Source organism: Muntiacus reevesi, chromosome 4 (assembly GCF_963930625.1).
Source record: "Muntiacus reevesi chromosome 4, mMunRee1.1, whole genome shotgun sequence".
Lineage (NCBI taxonomy): Eukaryota > Metazoa > Chordata > Mammalia > Artiodactyla > Cervidae > Muntiacus > Muntiacus reevesi.
This window is the reverse complement of record NC_089252.1, coordinates 13,522,246-13,545,603: the sequence shown is the minus strand read 5'-3', so window position 1 is coordinate 13,545,603 and position 23,358 is coordinate 13,522,246. Positions and strand designations below refer to the sequence as shown.

Sequence of the window (23,358 nt, the reverse complement as noted above, 5' to 3'; positions counted from 1 at the left end):
GTCACTCACATGGCTGGCAGCTTATGCTGTTTTTCAGCCAAGCTTATTAGTCAGGTCACTTGTACAGGCTTCCCCGTGGCTTGTGTTTCTCAGAGCTGGGTTTAAGAGGCATTCTAAGAGACAGGAAAAGAAACTTTTGGTTTCTGAAGGCCTGGATTGGGAAGCTGGTAGTTTGTCACTTCTGTCATATTCTGTTGGTCAGATGAGTCACACAACCTGCCTGGATTCAAGGGAAAAGGATAGTTCCTACTTGGAAGGAAAAGCATGTAAAAGAATCTTTAATTAGCCACACCTAGTTTTCATTACTTTATTACTTGAGGTATTTTGCATGCCATCAGTCAATTACCTTCTGTCTTTTTACTTAACTTTCATGTAGTTACTGTAACTTTTTTGTATCATATATATTTAATAAAGAAATGTTAACTTCTTTTAATTTTTATTTTTTTAAATTATAAAAGTATGATAACATATTTACAGGCAAGTTGGAAAATACAGAACAAGGTTACATATAGTTCCACTATATATTATAATTATTTTTAAGTAAATAAATTAATGTTTTTAGTTGGTTTCAGTATCAAATTCTCAGAAATTAACAGAGTGAATATACACAGACATAGAAGGATATAGTAGACCTGAAAAGCATTGTGAACCACTTCAACATAATTAAGTCATAAAATTTTCACACAACAGTAGGATACAAATTCTTTTCAAGTTCCCATAGACTATAAACTAGGAGACACTGGAACATATCCAGGGACATAAGGCAAAAGTGCAAAAATTTCTTGGTCTAAAGGTATTGGAATCATACAAAGGCTGTTTGTTTATCACTGTGGAATTATGTTAGAAATCAGTATCACAAGATATTTGAAAATAACCCACATATTTTCAAGTGCAGTGTGACATTTACCAAGAGAGATCTTTGAGTCATTGAAAGCCAATAAAGTTAGTTAGTCTTGAAAAAAACAGAGGATGATTGCAGAGAAGAAAACATTTAAATAAGAAATTAGTATCAAAATGAGAAATTCACGTTAAAGATACTTTTTAAAAAATCCCATGTATTTGGAAATTAAATGTCCACTTTTTAATGATGGGTATATCTAAGAAGCTATAATAAGGAAAATTAGAAAATATTTGTACTAGAATGAAAATGAAGAGAATTTACCAGAATTTGTTGCACGTGACTGAAGCTGCTCAATGCAATTAAATACAATGTGGAATCTTGAATAAGATATGAAAACAAATAATACTAGCATAAAATTTTGTGAAATTTGAACAAAATCTGTACTTTAGTTAATAATGCTGTATCACTTGTTAACTTCCTTTTTTTTTTTTTTACAACATAGTATTTCTTTATATTCTCAAAATTGGATTAGAAGTTTCAAGCCTCTTTCAAAATTTTTCTTCATCACTAAAATAATAAATTTTCTAGATTTTTAGCAGTAATACTAGATGCCAGAATACATGGAACTATTACCAGTTTTGAGTAAATATAAATTAGAAATCTAGCATTCTGTTTATACTAAGTCAAACTAATGGATCAAATAAACCCAAGGAGGAACACACTCAAACACATAGTAATCAAAATGATGAAAATTAAAGACGAAGATAAAACATTAAAAGCAACAAGGGAAAAGCAACCAGTAACATACAGGGGAACTCCCATAAGGTTATCAACTGATTTCTCAACAGAAACTCGACAAGCTAGAAGGGAATAGCATGATATATTTAAAGTGATGAGAGGGAAGAACCTATAACCAAGAATATTCTACCCAGTTGTTCAGATTTGGTGGAGAAATCAAAAACTTTCCAGACAAGCAAAAGTTCAAAGAATTCAGCACCACCAAACCAGTTTTACAATAAATACTAAAGGAAATTCTCTATTTGGTAAACAGAAAATAGAATTCTACATCTCTAAAACTACCATTTAATAAAAAAAACTTGTAATCACTTTTTACAATCCAGATGCATAACAGAATTGTCTTGGAAGTTTTTGAAAAAAGCAAATGCTCAGGTATTGCTGTTCTCCAAAGCTCCAGATGTGTTTCTCATGAGCAGCCATGTTTAAAAACAATTGGACTGTATGATGATCTTTTACTTTTATTAATTTGTTTCACTTGTTCTAGTTCATATTTATTGCTCCCTTTTCATTTAGTTTATGTTTTCCAATTTCTCTGTCTTTTTTTGTTTTTTCTCAAGCCTTTATGAAGTGTAGCAGAAAATCTTTTGCATACCTATACATATAGTATTGTGTATGCTGTGTGCCTAGTCGCTCAGCTGTGTCCAACTCTTTGCAACCCCATGGACTGTAGCTCACCAGGCTCCTCTGTCCATGGGGATTCTCCAGGCAAGAATACTGAAGTGAGTTGTCATGCCCTCCTCCAAGGCATCTTCCCAACCCAGGGATCAAACCAAGGTCTCCCAAATTGCAGGCAGATTCTTTATCGTCTGAGCCACCAGGGAAGCCCTAGTATGTGTAATATAATATATATACATTAGAAAATATATGAATTTTTGCCCAGCTAAGAAATGTTAATTTTTTCTACTTGAAATATACATATAATCCATAAATATTGACTAAAATTTGAAAACCCTGCTCACTTAATGCAAGTATTGGAACAATATTTTATATGTGCTAAATGTCATAGTATTGTTCCTTTTTATATAATGTTGCCTTTTTTTCCCAAGAGCTAATGAGAATGTGACTTTTCTAATGTTTTTAAAAAAAAAGCTATTTAAGTTGTACTTGTACAGTTAATGCCAAATTAGATCTTCTTTCTAATAAGAGCATTATACATTTATTCATATCCTGATAACTGATTTGATAACAGACCTTCTCTTTATCTTACTTTGAATACTCTTCTGCTTTCTATATATATTGCTACATTACAAAATAATTTTTTTGTGTTTCAATGAGTTTGGTAGCATTCCAGGTAATGTTAGAGGTTGAAAGCCATAGTTTAAAGAGGAGTCAATGCAGTATTGTACTAGAATCTGATTGTTGGGTGTTATCATATGGATACATGTATAACTTTCATTTTAAAAAGTAATATTTTAGGTTTTTGGTAGACGTTAAGAAGAAGAATATGATTAGTTATGGTGACATTTTATTCTAGATTATGCAGGTGTCAAGTCTGTATCATGAAAGTAAATGTGGGAACACAGATTATTCTCACACTCATATCTTTATTAAGGAAAGGGAAATGGTATTGTTTATTTGTCTATATTTCTCTATATTTTACTTTAAAGCAAAGTTGTTTTACAAAATGAGATTCAAGATGTTTATTTCGCATGGAGTCAAAATACTAATGAAAAGCATGCTTTTGACAAGGTTGTCTGGAACAGGTGTAGTGTTCCCATTATACTTAAAGAATATTTTCAGTTTTCCTAAAACTCTTCTGTTCTTCTCTGTGCCATCTCAAATCATTCTAAATATTGTTTATGTCCTCAGTTTCTGAGGCTTATCCTAATCTTGCATCACGTATCTTTTTCAGGATGTAATCAAAAAGATTACATCTTAAGTGTTGATATTTAAATTACTGAAACACCCCAAATACTCACTTTCACCATTAATACATATGAAAGAGAGAGAGATCATATACTGTCTCACTTGATATAAAAAGAAATTTCCTGAAATGAAATTTCAAGAAATATTTATTACCATAACTCACTGAGGCAGAGTAAAAGGCTTTTTCTCATACAGTTTTTATTACTACTAGAAAACAATCCAGTAATAACAAGGAAATATTACTGAAAAAGCGAATTTGATGACAAAGAATAGTTTATAAAAACATCTTACTTTATCAGTAGTAACTAAGTAGTGTCCGACTCTTGCAACCGCAATTGGAATGTGGCCCGCCAGGCTCCTCTGTCCTTGGGATTCTCCAGGCAAGAATACTGGAGTGGGTTGCCATTTCCTTCTCCAGGGAATCTTCCTGACCCAGGACTCAAACCCGGGTCTCCTGCATTGCAGGCAAATTCTTTACCAATTGACCTACAAGGAAAGCCCTACTTTATCAGTAGAGACAAGCATAATTCATGCATGTTTAGTTATATGAAAATTTTAGGTGAAAAATATTACTGCTGTACATGTGAATCATTTTCATAGAGATAGCTAAACAACTTGAAACAAAGTAAATAGTGATAAAAAGTAAACTAATTCTAATTTATAATTGATAAGAAAGTAGCTAGTATCACATGACAACTCAGACACACTCATAACGTAACAGTGTTCTTTTTGATGCAGGAGTTTCAGCTGTCTTCATATGCATATATCAGTAGGAGTTTTGTATTTTGTATCCTTGACAAGTGGAGGCCAGATTTCTAAGGGAATCCCTGATTAGTGAACACAGTATGCTAATAAGTTCTAATATGTTCTCAGTTCTCTTTGCCAATACCAGGTGTAATGTCCTTCAGTAACTCACTAATTTTTAAGTGGAGAGCTTTCAGTCATTTGTGAAACTGCATATGTTGCAGCAGTTTTAGAGCAGGGCTGCCACAGGTATCGTCCGGCAGCACTGGCTTCCCCTGGGCACTTGTTTGTAAGACAGACTCTCAGGTCTTTCCCTGCTGATGTTGGATCAGCATCTGCGTTCAGGGCTCCCAGGGGGCTCGTAGGTGCATTAGAACACTAGAGAGGACTTTGATAAGTATAGCAGTCACTCTCTGGCCACTGCCCGCAGGAGATTCTGATGCAATAGGAATGAAGTAGGGCTTAAAAGTTTGCATTTTTAGCAAGCTTCTAGATTGAGTGAAACTGCAAATCTGTGTGTCACATGTTGAATAGCAATGCCTTAGATCAAATATTGGTCCATTTTTCCCTAAAACCATTCAGATAGTAAATATATTTATGCTTTTTAGGCCTGGTGGTCTCTGTTGCAGCCGTTCAGCCAGACCATTGTAGTGCTCAAGATATATTGAAATAAATAGGTATGTCTCTGTCCCAATAAGTTTTCTTTATAAAATGTAAAAACAGAAGACCAGTTTGGGCCGGCAAGCTGTATTTCGTCATCCGTTATGTAAATGACCCTCAAGTCTCCCAGTAGCCTACTAATAGTTTCTTTTAGCAGCAGTTAACATGATCTGACTATAGTGGTTTACACACATAAAAGTTACTTTCTTCTTTGTAAGAAACCCAGATGTAAGCTGTTGTGGTTGGAATTTTAGCTCTTTAAGGATGTTAGGGTCAACCAAGTGCTCCTGGTTAGTTCCCTCTTTAAAAATACTGACCGTAAAGACTCTGTTTGCCTACATCTCAGTAGACAGGCCTAACTTCAAGTGAATCTGGGAAATGTCTTTAGTGTAGGCACATTCTTGCCCCCAAAATCTTGGTTTAGTTTTGTTTTAAGGAAGAGATACAGGATATTGTGTTGTTGGTAAACCAGTAGTCCTTGTCACACTACAGACTATATTTTGAGAATAACTGATTTGTTTAGTCAACTGTAACTGATTTGTGGCTGATTGTTAAAATATAGCAGTGGGCTCAGAATTGGAAAAGGTCAGTTTTCATCCAGTCCCAAAGAGGGGCAGTGCCAAAGGATGTTGACACTACCACACAGTTGCGCTTACTTCACATGCTAGCAAGGTAATGCTCAAAACCCTTCAAGCTGGGCTTCAATAATATGTGAACCAAGAACTTCCAGATGTACAAGCTAGATTTAGAATAGTCAGAGGAGCAAGAGATCAATTTGCCAACAGCCACTGGATCATAGAAAAAGCAAGAGAATTCCAGAAAAACATCTACTTCTACTTCATTGACTATGCTAAAGCCTTTGACTGTGGATCGCAACAAACTGGAAAATTCATAAAGAGATTGGAATACCAGACCACCTTACCTGCCTCCTGACAAACTTATGTGCAAGTCAAGATGCACCAGTTAGAACCAGTCATGAAACAACAGACTAGTTCCAAACCGGGACGTCAAAGCTGTATATTGTCAACCTGCATATTTAATTTATGCAGAGTACATCATGCGAAATCCTAGGCTGGATGAAGCGCAAGCTGGAATTAAGATTGCTGAGAGACATATCAGGCAGATGACACCACCCTTATGGCAGAAAGCGAATTAAAAGGAATAACTAAGAGCTTGATGAAAGTGAAAGAGGAGAGTGGAAAAAGCTGTCTTAAAACTCAACATTAGGAAAACTAAGATCATGACATCCAATCTCAACACTTCATGGTAGATAGGGAAACAGCGGAAACAGTGACAGACTTTATTTTCTTGGGCTTGAAAACTAAGATCATGACATCCAATCTCAACACTTCATGGTAGATAGGGAAACAGCGGAAACAGTGACAGACTTTATTTTCTTGGGCTTCAGAATCACTGTGGACGGTGACTGCAGCCATGAAATTTAAAAGATCCTTGTTCTGTGGAAGAAAAGCTGTGACAAACCTAGACAGCATATTATAAAGCAGAGACATTACTTTGCCAACTAAGGTCCATATAGTCAAAGCTATGATTTTTCCAGTGGTCATGTGTGGATGTGAGAGTTGGACCATAGAGAAGGCTGAATGCCATAGAATTGATGCTTTCAAAATGTGGTGCTGGAGAAGACTCTTCAGAGTCCCTTGAACTGCAAGGAGATCAAACAGTCATTCCTAAAGGAAATCAACCCTGAATGTTCATTGGAAGGACTGATGTTGAAGCTGCAACTCCATTACTTTGTCCACCTGATGTGAAGTGCTGCCTCATTAGAAAACACCCTGTTGCTGGGAAAGACTGAAGGCAGGAGGAGACGGGGATGACAGAGGATGAGATGGTTGGATGGCATCACTGGCTCAATGGACATGAGTTTGAGCAAACTCTGGGAGATGGTGAAGGACAGGGAAGCCTGGTATGCTGCAGTTCATGGGGTCACAAAGAGTTGAGCGTGACTGAGCAACTGAACGACCAGAAGACGTGAAAATTATTAGACTAGTAATAGGATTAGAAGCTTTTGGAATGATAATATCTTTCATTCATTCGCTACATATGAATATATTTTGAAATAGATGTACTTTTATATCTAGTATTAGGATATGGTGAGTTATTCTAAAAAACTGTACTTGAAATTAAACATCTTGTTGGGTGTTGCACCCATCAGAGTAGCCACTTTGTACTCTTTAGTAGGAGTGTACATTAACGCAGCCACTATGGAGAACAGTACGGAGATTCCTTAAAAACCTAGAAATAAAGCTACCATATCATCCAGCAATCCCACTACTGGGCATATACCCTGAGAAAACCATAATTGGAGAAGTCGCCCTGTACCCCAGTGTTGATTGCAGCACTATTTACAATAGCTAGGACGTGGAAGCAACCCACATGTCTGTAGACAGATGAATGAATAAAGAAGCTGCGGTATGTATATGCAGTGGAATATTACTCAGCCATAAAAAGGAACACATTTGAGTCAATTCTAAAGAGGTGTATGAACCTAGAGACTATTATACAGAGTGAAGTAAATAAGAAAAATATCGTATTGATGTATATATTTATGGAGTCTAGAAAGATGGTACAGATGAACCTATCTGCAGGTCAGCAGTGGAGACGCAGACACAGAGAACAGAGCTGTGGACCCAGGGGGCGAGGAGTGGGTGGGGAGAAGAGAGAGTAGCATGGAAACATGTATGTTCCCATAAAATGCATAATAGGTAGCCGGTGGGGGTTTGCTGTGTGACTTAGATCGGACAGATGCCGTGACAACCTAGAGAGGTGGGTGGGGTGAGAGGTGGGAAGGAGGTCCTGTGGCTGATTCATGTTGATGTGTGGCGGAGACCTACACAATATTGTAAAGCAATCATCCTTCAGTTAAAAATAAATTTTAAAAAAATATCCACTTTGGGAAGGAGGAATTACACAAAGTACAGTGCCAAAGTGGTGTGAGCAGTGGAGTCTGACTTAGGTTTAAACCCCAGTCCAGTGACTTTGGACAATCCTGTTAGTATCTGCAACTGGAGGTTTTTTCCTTTTGATGGATGTTTATAGTACTTAATTTACATCATTAAAAGGGTTAGTCATAATGAAGGTAATGTGTCTACTTAAGAGCCTAGCCTTCAATAAATTATAACTTTATAATTAGGTTGGTGCAAAAGTAATTGTGGATTTACATTGTTGACCTTTGCCATTTAATATTGAAATAAATTCTTAAATAAATGTGGTTATTTTATACATCCTGTTAATGTGAATTTCTCACTTCATGTGTTTTTGCTAATAACTTATTGCTGTGGATTTTATATTTATTTTAGACTATAGAAATGATGTTAGACAAAAAGCAAATTCAAGTGATTGTTTTATTCGAGTTCAAAATGGGTCATAAAGCAGAGGAGACAGCTCACAATATCAACAATGCATTTGGCCCAGGAATTGCTATCAAATGTACAACGTAGTGGTGTTCATGAAGTTTTGCAAAGGAGATGAGCAAAGTTTTGCCTTGAAGATGAGTGAAGATGAGCATAGTGGCTGGCAGGCCATTGGAAGTTAACAATGACCAATTGAGAGCACTCATCGAAGCTGATCCTCTTACATCTACATGAGAAGTTGCCCAAGAACTCAGCATCAACCATTCTATGGTCGTTTGGCATTTGACACAAATTGGAAAGGTGTAGAAGTTCGATAAGTGGGTGCCTCATGAGCTGACCACAAATCAGATAAATCATTGTTTTGAAGTGTCATCTTATGCTGCACAGCAACAACGAACCATTTCTCAATCAGATTGTGACATGCGATGAAAAGTTGATTTTACGCGACAGCCAGCAACGACCAGCCCAGTGGTTGGACCGAGAAGTTCCAAAGCACTTTCCAAAGCCAAAGGGTGCACCAAGAAAAGGTCATGGCCACTGTTTGGTGGTCTCCTGCCCATCTGACCCACTACAGTTTTCTGAGTTCTGATGAAACCATTACATTTGAGAAGTATGCTCAGCAAATTGATGAGATACACCAAAAACTGTAATGCCTGCAACCATCATTGGTCAATAGCATGGGCCCAGTTCTCATGAAAACACCCAACTGCACATCTCAGAACCCAGTGCTTCAGAAGTTGAACAAATTGGGCTATGAAGTTTTGCCTCATCTGCCATATTCACCTGAACTCTCTCCAACTGACTACCACTTCTTCAAGCATCTTGACAACTCTGCAAGGAAAACACCTCTGCAATCAGCAGGATGCAGATAATGCTTTACAAGAGTTCATCAAATCCCAAAGCACAGATTTTTGTACTCTGGGAATAAACCAACTTACTTCTCGTTGCTAAAAACATGTTGATTGTAACAGTTCTATTTTGATGAATAAAGATGTGTTTGAGCCTAGGTATAGTGATTTAAAATTAAGGGCCCAAAACTGCTATTACTTTTGTATCAACCTAATAATTGAAGGTTGATCTAATGGTAATGTCATTGCTTAAGTCATTTTTGGACTTCTGGTATGGCCTTCAGAACGTGTATCAAATGAACATTAGTAATATTAACTGAATTTAGATGGGATTAATGCTGTTATTAACAAGTGGTCTGATTTTTATTTTCCGTAGTGACTGAAATAATGTTTGTAAATACTGGCATAGTCATACGTGTATTTGCAAATTGTATTTATTGTTAGGTTATTAATGAGAGAAACAGAGTGGAAAAAATTCAGCTTCAAACAGATGTTATTTGCTTAAATTTTTTGAGCATTTTCAACATGTGCCAGGTTTCCAGATTTTATAAGAGAAAGAAAAAAATGAGACAATGACTGATCCTGCTTATGTAATTTTTCTAAATTTAGAGGATTATGCTATGAACTTCATACATGTTTTTACAACTCAAGTGAATTCATTCGTTTTTATGTCTGCTAGCACTTTAAGATTATTTCTCTAAAATTTGTTTTAATTTTACTTTTACTTTTGTCATTGTGTAGATAAGATGGTTATGGTATCATTAACTTTATTATGTCGGTTTCCACGACCCTTTTTTCACTGTCATTCTTGACATATATCCAGTTTGAAATGAGAAATGATAGACACATGTTAATTAAGGTTTCTAAAATCTCACTTAACTTTGGTTAAAGTGACTTTTTAACAATTTGAAGGAATTCTTCACGATATTTTTTCTGATGCAAATAACAATTTGAGTTTCAAGTGATAACTGCCTCATAGAATCAAAGATTGCACATTTTTTTTTGAAAATTTAGGTAAGAAATTGAAAAGAGTAGTAATCAGTTTAAAGTTAAATTAACTCAAACTGCTTTTGTATTCAGTTGTATGTATAACCTCGTTTGCATGTGTTTTTCACAATTCTTTTGCTTTTTGTTTTTGAACTGTTATTGCAGCTGGATATTGCGTGATTACATATATTCTTGGAGTAGGAGACAGGCACCTGGATAACCTTTTGCTGACAAAAACAGGTAATAATGGCTATTAGAAGATATACATTTTATATGCCAATGATTTTTGCTGTGGAATCTACTTCGTAATAAAATAAGTTGCCTAAATGAATATAAATTGTAGTCTTAGAAGTCCCTTTATTTAGTACTTTTAAGAACATATAAAGGAAATGTCTATACTTTTTAAGAATTGCTATAGTAGAAATCCTGCAGATGATCATATAGACTTTACTTCTTAAAGTGCCTCCTCTAGTAGAAAGCCCATATTGTCTGCAAGTAGTCCAGTTTATTACTGTGCAGCTTTAGTTTTAGAGTGTTTAAATATTCTTTCTCTTATCAAACAACACCGATAAGTCACAGATCAGTCAGCACTCAGTCAACACTGAAGTCACATTAACCTCCGTCTTTATTTTTTTAATTTTTTTCATTTATTTTTATTAGTTGGAGGCTAATTATTTTACAATATTGTAGTGGTTTTTGCAATACATTTAACCTCCATCTTTAATTCTTTACCTTTTCCCCTTGGAGGTATTTGGAATAACTGTCCTCATCCTCCTCCTTCCTAATAACTCCTTGGCCCAATGCTTTAAACACCTTCTCTGTGCAAACAACTTCCAAACTTACTCTATTTCAGTCCATCTCACTAGCTATTTACTTGAAATCCTAAATATACAGCTAGTTGTAAAAGTTGTTTTCTTCTTCCAATACCTGCCTAATAATCTGTTCCTTGCTTGATTTTCCCATCTTAATAAATAGGAACATCCTCTACTCAGCTGTTTAAGTCCCAGAGCTGAAAGTTATTTTTAATTCCATTATTGACTTCATTTCACATATTAAACATATTATCAGATTGTATCTACTGCTCACTAAAATGGATAATGAAGTTAACCGCTCTCTTCATTTCCACTGCTTCGACCCCATTTGCAACCACCAGTATCTTTTGCCCAAACTGTTTGATTAAAATATGAACTCTTTAATGTAGGCATTGTGGCTTGCCCAACCAGTTTGAATATCTGAATGTGAAATCATTCCTGTGTTGAGCCAGTGCTCTTGTTTCCTTCTTACTGGGAAGCTCTTCTGTCAGATCTTTGCAAGACTTTGGTTACTAAGTTAAAGTTTGAATGGCATCTTTTTAGAATAGCCTTTTCTAACTCTTAAGTCTGAAATAATGTATACCTGCCACCCCACCCCTCTCCATTGCTCTCTACTTACTCTGTTTTGTTTTCTTTGCAGCACTTATCACTAGCTTAAGTTATCTTTTTTTTTCAAATACAATTCAACAAGTATTTATTAAGAACCTACTATATTTTAGGTGTTGTTCTAGATGCTGGGGATACCAAACAAAAGAGACAGAAGTCCTAACTCTCATGGAGCTTGTTGACTTCTTAACATCATCCTCTCCCATTCAGGATTTAAGTTCCCTGAGAACAAGGACCTTGTCCATTCAGTGTGCCTCCAGAGCCTTGAACAACATTCAGCTAAAATCTTTGATAAATTATTGTTGAATTAATGAATAAATATTTCTTTTCTTCTACAGAGCTTTCTCTTCCCTATGCCGTACGATATAAGTTTTTTTAGCCTTTCATAGAAAATAGATTTTAAAGTACCCTTAAAATAGTCTCTCAAGTAATGATATTATCTATTAGTATTTCTCCAAATTTTCATGCCAAGAATTTAACATCCATTGTAGCCTCACTAATTGCTAATGTAATAATTGTGTTATTCATGTAATCTGAAATTGTATATATTCAACTTTAAATCTTTAGTGTGAAAAATTATCTGGTAAAATTTGCATGTGGAACTACGTCTGTATCAATGCCATCAGATCAGTTCGGTTCAGTCGCTCAGTCGTGTCCGACTCTTTGCGACCCCATGAATCTCAGCACGCCAGGCCTGCCTGTCCATCACCAACTCCCGGAGTTTACGCAAACTCATGTCCATCGAGTCGGTGATGCCATTCAGCCATCTCATCCTCTGTCATCCCCTTCTCCTCCTGCCCCCAATCCTTCCCAACATCAGGGTCTTTTCCAATGAGTCAACTCTCTGCATCAGGTGGCCAAAGTACTGGAGTTTCAGCTTTAGCATCAGTCCTTCCAATGAACACCCAGGACTGATCTCCTTTAGGATGGACTGGTTGGATCTCCTTGTAGTCCAGGGGACTCTCAAGAGTCTCCTCCAACACCACAGTTCAAAAGCATCAATTTTTCGGTGCTCAGCTTTCTTCGCAGTCCAAATATCCCATCCAAACATGACCACTGGAAAAACTATAGGCTTGACTAGACGGACCTTTGTTGGCAAAGTAATGTCTTTGCTTTTTAATATGCTATCTAGGTTGGTCATAACTTTCCTTCCAAGGAGTAAGCGTCTTTTAATTTCATGTCTGCAGTCACCATCTGCAGTGATTTTGGAGCCCCAAAAAATAAAGTCAGCCACTGTTTCCACTGTTTCCCCGTCTATTTCCCATGAAGTGATGGGACCAGATGCCATGATCTTAGTTTTCTGAATGTTAAGCTTTAAGCCAACTTTTTCACTCTCCTCTTTCACTTTCATCAAGAGGCTTTTTAGTTCCTCTTCACTTTCTGCCATAAGGGTGGTGTCATCTGCATATCTGAGGTTATTGATATTTCTCCTGGCAATCTTGATTCCATCTCGTGCTTCTACCAGCCCAGCGTTTTTCATGATGTACTCTGCATATAACTTAAATAAGCATGGTGACAATATACAGCCTTGACGTACTCCTTTTCCTGTTTGGAACCACTCTGTTGTTCCATGTCCCGTTCTAACTGTTGCTTCCTGACCTGCATACAGGTTTCTCAAGAGGCAGGTCAGGTGGTCTGATATTCTCATCTTTTTCAGAATTTTCCACAGTTTATTGTGATCCATACAGTCAAAGGCTTTGGCATAGTCAGTAAAGCAGAAATAGATGTTTTTCTGGAACGCTCTTGCTTCTTCTATGATCCAGTGGATATTGGCAATTTGATCTCTGGTTCCTCTGCCTTTTCTAGAACCAGCTTAAACATCTGGAAGTTCTCGGTTCACGTATTGCTGAAGCCTGACTTGGAGAATTTTGAGCATTACTTTACTAGCGTGTGAGATGAGTGCAATTGTGTAGTAGTTTGAGCATTCTTTGGGCCATACAATCCCTTTAATAATCAAAGCCTGAAGGGATGTAACCAAATTGAATTGGAGGTTGGAGGTTCTTTCAAATTTATTCATTTAGTAAAGTATATTTTTAAAATGTTATGCTGTGTTTGGAAAAAATAATAATTTGGAAAATGTTTGCCTGTGTTGTTTTTTAGCTCTCTTTTTCAGTTGAATCTTTTAACCACAGAATCAAACTACAAAGATAATTACATTTGTTTTTATATTGTATTCATTTTATAACCACAGTGGAATTCTTTAATGTATAGAGTAGCAATATATCTGTAATATTTAGGTGTTGTTCTAGGTGCTGGGGATTCACAGATCTTACCTGTCTCTTCTTTTAGAAACTGATAAATAAGAGGCCTTTTTCTGTTGGACTTTGAGAACTGTTCTATCTTGTGTGTGTCTATGTGTATTGATGGGGATACTTTATAAGAGTTAAAATTTGGAAAGAAAGGTCTACCTAATATACTTTTTTGGCCCAGGTCATAGATACTTGCGGAGAAGGAAATGGCAGCCCACTCCAGGATTCTTGCCTAGAGAATCCTGTGGACAGAGGAGCCTGGAGGGCTGCCGTCTATGGGGTCGCACAGAGTCAGACACGACTGAAGCGACTTACCATGCACGCATGCATTAGAGAAGGAAATGGCAGCCCACTCCAGTGTTCTTGCCTGGAGAATCCCAGGGATGGGGGAGCCTGGTGGGCTGCCGTCTATGGGGTCACACAGAGTCGGACATGACTGGAGGGACTTAGCAGCAGTAGCATAGATAACTTGATTTGTGGAAACTGAATTGTAAAATTTCAGTAACAAATTTTAAAGTTCTTGTGACCAGTTTTCCACTAGAGGGTGCTCTAAATGTTGTTTTTGAAGAAAAAAGCTTACCTTAAAATGTGCTGGATAGGAGGCATGTCTGCTTCTTTTAAAACAGTATTTCTCTAAGTTATTTCTTCTTAATCTCTCTAATTATTTCATCCATTTATAGCAAACAACAAGCATTTTAAATCTTCCTCACTGGGATAAATATTTTCAGTTCTGGCGTTTAGATTGAATGAAATTGGATTATGCAAGGAAAAACAAGTTATATCAAGACAAATGGAAGTATAATACATACCTCAGCTTCCTGACATTTATAATGATTTATTTTAAAATGTTTGTGTTTCTAGTCGTTTTTTACTAACAGTCCATATTTCAAAGCAGTTTCAAGTTATGTTAATTACATATGTTATAGTTTGAGTAGAGCTTCCCTCGTGACTCAAACAGTAAAGAATCTGCCTGAAATGCTGGAGTCCTGGGTTCGATCCCTGGGTTGGGAAGATCCCCTGGAGAAGGAAATGACAACCCACTCCAGTATTCTTGTCTGGAGAATCCCATGGACAGAGAAGCCTGGTGGGCTACAGTCCATGGGGTCACAAAGAGTCGGACACGACTGAGTGACTAACACACGCACACACACACACACACAGACACACACACAATTTAAGCTCTGTCGTATATATAATGAATGTTGCTCAGTCATGTTTGACTTACCATGTGCAACTGCATGAACTGTAGGGGTTAATATGTCATTATAGGAGTTAATATGTCAGGCTCTGAAGTCAAATTCTTTGAATTTAAATTGTCCCTCCACCATTGGGTGACAACATGCTGTCTACCTGTGTCTCAGTCTCTTCCCAGTGTATAACAATACAATCTCTCTCCTGGTGTGAGAGTTGAATGATTTAATATGGTAGAATTTTGTATGGTACTGAGTACCCAGTAAGCATTCCTTTTGGGCTAACTATTATGTTTTGTTTATTTCACCACCAGAAAATAAAAATGCCTTCCTATTTTGACTTATATAGCTGTTATTTGGAATCATAATTTTATAGAGAAGAAAGCAATGTATTTCTAATTTTTTTTTTCTACTCCAGAACCCAAACACCTTCAAGTTACCACTCTCTGAATTCTCTTTTGAGAGGCTCATTATTTTAATAATATAGGAAGCTTTTTAAAAGAAAAAGTTTGATTGATGATTTAATGCTATCCTTTCAGTGTTTTAAGGTGAAAGTCGCTCAGTTGTGTCCGACTATTTGCGACCCCAATTTTCCAGCCCAGAATACTGTAGTGAGTAGCCTTTCCCTTCTCCAGGGGATCTTCCCAACCCAGGGGAAGATTTATTTTATTTTAAAAATAATTTTTTTTTTTCAGGACATTGTACTTTTTTTCAGGACATATTTTCAGGATATCGTGAATTCATGATATTCAAAATCTTCTTAAGTAGAATGAACTTAGTTGCTATTCAAATGGTACTGCTTTCTCAGTTGTTTGTACTTGTTATTCAGTTTGGAGGATTAAGCATACTGTAAAATCTGAAACTACAGACTTATTTTCATAATGTGCTTGTTTATTCTCTGGAACGTGAGAGAAGGGAGTATAAATAAAGTTTTGTGCATAGTAGACACCCAGTAAATGCTTTGAAAAGAAATAAATAAACTAGGTTTTTTCATTTCATTTTTTATCTATCTGCGGGTTACAGAAAAATCTATATCCTGTCAAAACTTATTTTTACTGTAGACAGTGGACATACTATTATTTACCAGTTTGATTTGTATTTCTCAGTTGATATATACAGAAGAGCGCCAAGCACATAAGACCTTCCCTTTTTATCCATAAATACTTTTTTAGTCTTTATTGATCATTACTTTAGATGTTTAAATAGTGAGAACTTATCCTTATGAGAATAGTTTTCTTTTTAACATTATTTAAAATCTGATCTTTTGAAAGTTTCTTAAATATTCAGTGTCAGGAAGTAAGTCTTTTTGTTTACTGAAACCTGTCATAAGGAAAATGTTAATAGTTTCCTTAAAACTGCCTTTTTTTTTTTTTTAAGGTTCTTTGAGAAGAACATTGTTTCTTCTCATAGAGGTAATAACAAGTAACAGAGGGATATATTCATTGTTCCTAAGGAGACAAAGATTACTTTATGAAAAGAGTAATTTAGATGGGGTCATTAAGAATGTGTTGGATTTGTATGGGATGCAAATGGAGAAAAATATGCAGTCCAGTTAAATATCCCAAAGCTGAAATAAGCCATGGCTTTTCAGGTAATATATAGTCCGGTTGGAGAAATTTGAAATCAGGTTGTGGAGGAAAGTCAGTCTACTTCCTTTTGGATCATTATATGACAAAGCTTAATTCATGTCACTGAAGTAAAACTATAGATTAGGGTATTAAATATTTTGATGTAAGTTTTATCAGATTATATCTTCCTTAATGCTGTGTAGATACTATTTTGCTTCAAAATGAATAACTTGAGGAGAGATTACATTTTGGTGTATTTTAAAGAATTTGAAGTTTCATAAATGAAAATATTAAAAAATTATTTTCATAGTAACCCCTAGAACCAAAAAAAATGTGTCAGTTTTTAAGATAATGAAGTTGAACAGCACAAGGAAACTATAGCCATTGGTTTGAATCATCATTTAGATGATTCGTCTTGCCACTGTCCCCTCCACGATGACCTAACTGAAGCTGAGAGTTGTACTCCTCGTCATAAAGTAGATCAGAAATCTTCAAGCTTCTGAGTGTATTCGAATCATCAGAAGAGCCAGTTAAAATACAGACTGCTGGTCCCCAGGCTTAGATATGATAGGGCCTGAGAATTTGTCTTAGTAGCAAAGAGAACTATCAGTAATTATCTGAAATGGTTATTAAGATTCTTCTTCCTTTTTAAAATCCATTTTTTCAAGTTTTTAAAACTTTTTATTTTATATTGGAGTATGGCCAATTCACAATGTTGTGATAATTTCAGGTGGACAGCAGAGGGACTCAGCCATATACATACGTATTCATTCTTCCCCAATCTCCCCTCTCATCCAGGCTGCCACATAACATTGAGCACAGTCCCTTGTGCTATACAGTTAAGTTCTTGTTGGTTATCCATTTTAAATACAGGACTTTGTTCCTGTCCATCCTAAATTCCCCAGCTATCCCTTATCCCAGCTTTCCCCCCTATAACCATAAGTTCATTCTCTAGTCTGTGAGTCTGTTTCTATTTTGTAAATAAGTTCATTTTTATCATTTATTTTTGGATTCTGCATATGAAGGATATCATACAATATTTCTCTTTCTCTCTCTTGACATACTTCACTCAGCATGACAGTCTCTAGGTCCATCCATGATGCTGCAAATGGCATTATTTCATTTTTAACAGCTGAGTATTATTCCTTAGTATATATGTACCACATCTTCTTTATCCATTCCTCTGTTGATAAGCATTTAGGTTGCCTCCTTATCTTGGCTATTGTAAATAGTCCTGCAGTGAGCATCAGAGTGCATGTGTTCTTTCAAATCATGTTTTTCTCCAGATATATGTCCAGGAATGGAATTTCTGAGTCACATGGTAGCTCTATTTTTATTTTTTTAAGGAAACTTCATACTGTTCTCCATAGTGGCTGTACCAATTTACATTCCTACCAGCATTGTAGAGGGGTTCCCTTCTCTCTATATCCTCTCCAGCATTTATTGTCTGTGGATTTTGATGATGGCCCTTTTGACTGGTGTGAGGCAATATCTCATTATAGTTTTTATTTTTATTTCTCTATTAAACAGCAGGGTTGAATAACTTTTCATGTGCCTCTTGGCATCTGTATGGCTTCTTTGGAGAAATGTCTATTTAGGTCTTTTGTCCATTTTTTGATTGGGTCACTTTTATGATATTTAGCCCTATGAGCTGTTTGTAATTTTTGGAGACTAATCAATTGTTGATTGCATTATTTGCAGCTATTTTCTCCCACTCTATGGGTTATCTTTTTGTCTTCTCTGATTTCCTTTGCTGTACAAAAGCTTTTGAGCTTAATTAGATTTCTATTACTGTGATTTATGTCACAGAGTGTTTTGCCTGTGTTTTCTTCTACGAGCTTTATACTGTCTGGTCTTAAATTTAGGTTTTTAATCCATTTTGAGTTCACTTTGTGTATGTTGTTAAAGAATGTTCTAGTTTCTTTTTTTTTCTTTTTTTTTTACACATAACTGTCCAGTTTTTCCAATTTATTGAAGAGACTGTCTTTTCTCTATTGTATATTCTTCCTCCTTTGTCAAAGACCAGTTGCCTAGAGATGTGTGGATGTGTGGATGTGTGGGTTTCTCTCCGGGCTTTCTGTCCCGTTCATTGATCTACATTTCTGTTTTTGTGCCAGATTCATACTATTTTGATGACTGTAGCTTTGCGGTAGAGTCTGAAGCCAGGGAACCTGATTCCTCCAACTTCATTTTTCTTTCTTAAAGTTGCTTTGGCTCTTCAGGGTCTTTTGTGTCTCCATACACATTTAAAATTTTTTTTAGTTATGTGAAAAACGCCATTGTAGATTGCCTTGTGTAATATAGTCATTTTGACAATATTGATTCTTCTAATCCAAGAACATGGTATATACCTTTCCATGTGTTTGTGTCATCTTCAGTTTCTTTTACTTACATCTTTCTTTCATCTTACAGTTTTCAGAGTACAATTCTTTTGTCTCATTGGGTAGGTTTATCCCTAGGTATTTTATACTTTTTGATGCAATACTGAATGTGGTTATTTCTTTAATTTCTTTCAGATCTTTCATTGTTAGTATATAGAGATATAGCATATTTCTGTGCTCTAATTTTGATCCTCCAACTTTACCAAATTCATTGATGAGGTCTAGTAGCTTTTGATAGCATCTTTAAGATTCTCTGTGTATAATATCACGTCATCTTCAAACAGTGACTTTTTCTTTTCCAATTTGGATTCCTTTTATTTCTTGTTCTTCTCTGATTGCTGTGACTAGGATATCCAAAATTATGTTGAATAAAAGTGGTGAAAGTGGATATCCTTGTCTTGTTCCTGATCTTAGAGGAAATGTTTTCAGATTTTCACTTTTGAGTATGATGTTAGCTGTAGATTTGTTGTATATGGGCCTTTATTATGTTGAGGTATGTACACTTCATGCTCAGTTTCTGGAGAACTTTTATCATAAATAGTTGCTGAGTTTTGTCAAAACCTTTCCCTGCATCTATTGAAATGATCATACTTTTTTTCCTTCAATTTTTTGATGTGGTTTATCACACTGATTTGCAGATAGTGAAAAATCCTTGACTCCTTGAGTTAAATCCCACTGTTCATGGTGTATGCTTCTTTTAATGTATTGTTGGATTCAGATTCCTAGTATTTTGTTCAGGATTTCTGCATCTGTGTTCATCAGTGATTTTGCCCTGTGATTTTCCTTTTTTTGTGTGATATCTTTGGTTTTTGTGTCAAGGTGATGATGGCCTCATAGAATGAGTTTGATAGTTTTCTTTCCTCTGCAGTTTTTTTCAACAGTTTCAGAAGGATTATTGTTAGCTCTTCTTGGAATTTGCCTGTGAGGTCATCAGGTCCTGGAGTTTTGTTTGTTGGGAGTTTTTAAATCACAGTTTCAATTTCAGTGCAGTGATTGGTCTCTTCATATTTTCTATTTCTTCCTGGTTCAGTCTTGGGAGAATGCACCTTTCTAAAAATTTGTCCATTTTTTTCCAGGTTGTCCCCTTGGCATACATGTTGTTGCATACTTGTTGCTGTTACAGTTGCTTGTAAGAGTCTCTTATGATCCTTTGGCTAACGGTTTATCAATTTTGTTTATCTTTTCAAAGAACCAGATTTTAGTTTCGTTGATCTTTGAATTTTTCTTTTTTTTTTTCTTTTTTTTTTTGATCTCTGTTTCATTTATTTCTACTCTGATCTTTGTGATTTCTTTCCTTCTGCTAACTTTGATTCTGTATATTATTCTTTCTCAGGTTGCTTTAGGTGTAAGGTTAGGTTGTTTATTTGAGATATTTCTTGTTTCCTAAAGGAAGATTGTATCATTGTAAACATCCCCCTTAGAATTGCTTTTGCTGTATTCTATAGGTTTTTAATTGATGTGCTTTTCATTTTCATTTGTCTCTAGGTATTTGATTTCCTCTTTGATTTCTTCAGTTTTTCTTGTAGTTTATTTCTAATCTCATAGCATTGTGATTGGAAAAGGTGTTAAGATTTCAGTTTTCTTAATTTTACCAAGGTTCACCTTGTTGCCGAGACCATGGTCAGTCCTGGACAATGTTCCATGTGCACTTGAGAAGAGTGTATATTATGCTCTTGGATGGGATGCTCTTTAAATATCAATTAAATGTCAATTAAGTCGTTCTGGTCTAAGTTTCATTTAAGGCTCTATCCTTATTGATTTTTCTGTCTGGATGATCTGTCCATTGATAAAGTGGAGTGTTACAGAGAACATGAGAGATTCAAGTAGAAAGAATAAGCAGAGGTATAAAAAGCAATAAGTACAGTTTTGAGATTGGTTCCATTTAATTATTAAATAGACAAAAGGAAAATTAAGAAAAACTCTACACTATATACTATTAATTTCAGCAGTATATATTCTCTGTAATTCAAAAAATTGTCTTCACCTACAATTTTAAAAATACTTCCATGTCACTAATGCAAATAGACTTCCCTGGTGGCTCAGATGTTAAAGAATCTGCCTGCAGTGCAGGAGACCCAGGTTTGATCCCTGTGTCAGGAAGATCCCCTGGAGAAGGAAATGGCAATTCACTCCAGTATTCTTGCTTGGAGAATTCATGGACAGAGAAGCCTAGCAGGCTTCAGTCCATGTGGTCACAAAGAATTAGAAATGCAAATAACAGGAAAATTTAATTAACACCTCTTATTCTCTTTATACTTCCAGTCAGGGACAAAATAAGGTAGTTACAGTGAACATTAAGTTTGTTTTATGTACACTTTGCCCCTTGACTATTTAACATCATAGATTTGAATAAGACACACTCCTTGAATTTTTTAAATATTTTCCTAAATTTCATGAAGTGCGTTTTAAAATTTCCTAAAATTTTAATTTACAGATATTAACTTTAAAAAGCCATTCTGTTCGGTATGAAGATGAATTTTCTTTTTTTTTTTTTTTTTTTTTCAGGGGGTTTTGTCGTACATTGATGTGAATCAGCCATAGAGTTACACGAATTCCCCATCCCGATCCCCCCTCCCATCTCCCTCTCCACCCGATTCCTCTGGATCCTCCCAGCCCAACAGGCCCGAGCACTTGACTCATGCCTCCCACCTGGGCTGGTGGTCTGTTTCACCACAGATAATATACATGCTGTTCTTTCGAAACATCCCACCCTCCCCTTCTCCCACAGAGTTCAAAAGTCTGTTCTGTACTTCTGTGTCTCTTCTTCTGCCCTGCATATAGGGCCATCGTTACCATCTTTCTAAATTCCGTATATATGTGTTAGTATACTGTAATGTTCTTTATCTTTCTGGCTCACCTCACTCTGTATAATGGCCCCCAGTTTCATCCATCTCATTAGAACTGATTCAAATGAATTCTTTTTAACGGCTGAGTAATATTCCATGGTGTATATGTACCACAGCTTCCTTATCCATTCATCTGCTGATGGGCATCTAGGTTGCTTCCATGTCCTGGCTATTATAAACAGTGCTGCGATGAACATTGGGGTGCACGTGTCTCTTTCAGATCTGGATTCCTCAGTGTGTATGCCCAGAAGTGGTATTGCTGGGTCATATGGTAGTTCTATTTCCAGTTTTTTAAGAAATCTCCACACTGTTCTCCATAGTGGCTGTACTAGTTTGCATTCCCACCAACAGTGTAAGAGGGTTCCCTTTTCTCCACACCCTCTCCAGCATTTATTGCTTGTAGACTTTTGGATAGCAGCCATCCTGACTGGCGTGTAATGGTACCTCATTGTGGTTTTGATTTGCTTAAAACATTGATTAACTCTTTTCAAAATACATTCCTCTTTGAACTTGGAATGCATAGTTAATAGTTTCATAGCTAGATATTGAATCTTTTATGCCTTATAATTATTAATCTTGTTCTTTGAAAATTTTCTTACCAGAAGGATAGAAATATACTCTTCATTTGCAGGCAGTGATGCAAGTTGACATTGGAATTCCAGTAACGCCTGATGACGAAATGAAGAAAAGTGGGACTAAGTTTCCTATTAAAAGCATTGAGCCCTTTAAGTAAACTCCATGTGATGGTTGATACCATTTGATAAATGATTTATTAAGGGAAGCAGTTTTGAATCAGAAGTCCTTAAGATAGGCTGTCTACTCAAGTGGTGGATTTCAGTTAGAATTATATCGATAACAAGACATTAAATGATTAAATAAAACTAAGAAAGGATTATCTATACCTATGATATTGTAGGCTTCTCATTTCTTTACCTTTTGAAGGGTAGAATGGGATTTGTCTAACAAAGTAGATAATAAGTGGGAATTCCAGGATAAGAATAAAGCAGAAAACGAAGATCTTAGCTTAGTTGAACAGAGATACATGTTTAGTTGAAAGCAGTGAAACGTTTAACAGAAATTGATCATAAACTTTTCACCAAATCATGGGAAAATCAATGATTGTGTACTCCCTTGAACGTTAAGAGATTAGGAGATGTTGTATTCCCAGTCAGTATCATATTTTCAAATTACTAATTTCCAAACCAATTTCTCATCTTTTTGGAATCATGGACTTCCCTTGGGAAATTGTTGGTCTGTGAACTTCTGAAAGTATTCATTTCATTGTATTTAGAAACCCCCTGAAGCCCATTTTGAAATTCTGAAAAGGTGTTTTTCAACCATAAGTAATACATAAAACTATTTTAAACAAATGAAATCCCCTGTGTTGATATATTACAGTTTATGATCTTAAATGTACAACATAAAGTCTGATATTAACTTATTATGTGTCTACTCATATTAATACATAACTATAAAATAAAAACAGATTTATAAGTTAAATGATGTTACAAACTAGCAAAATTTAATCTAGCAGTATTAATGTGACAGACAGGAATACTGAAACTAAATTGTCACTTGCTAATGTGAAGAT

The 23,358-nt window shown here is 35.8% G+C and overlaps 1 protein-coding gene across 1 annotated transcript in view; it reads left to right on the top strand.

Moving 5' to 3' along the window:
• PIK3C3 (phosphatidylinositol 3-kinase catalytic subunit type 3) overlaps window positions 1-23,358 on the top strand; it is a 158,475-nt gene that overhangs the window by 108,013 nt on the left and 27,104 nt on the right. The window contains exon 21 of the mRNA XM_065932329.1: window positions 10,281-10,355. Coding sequence (XP_065788401.1) covers window positions 10,281-10,355 — 75 coding nt within the window. The remainder of the gene's footprint in view (window positions 1-10,280; window positions 10,356-23,358) is intronic.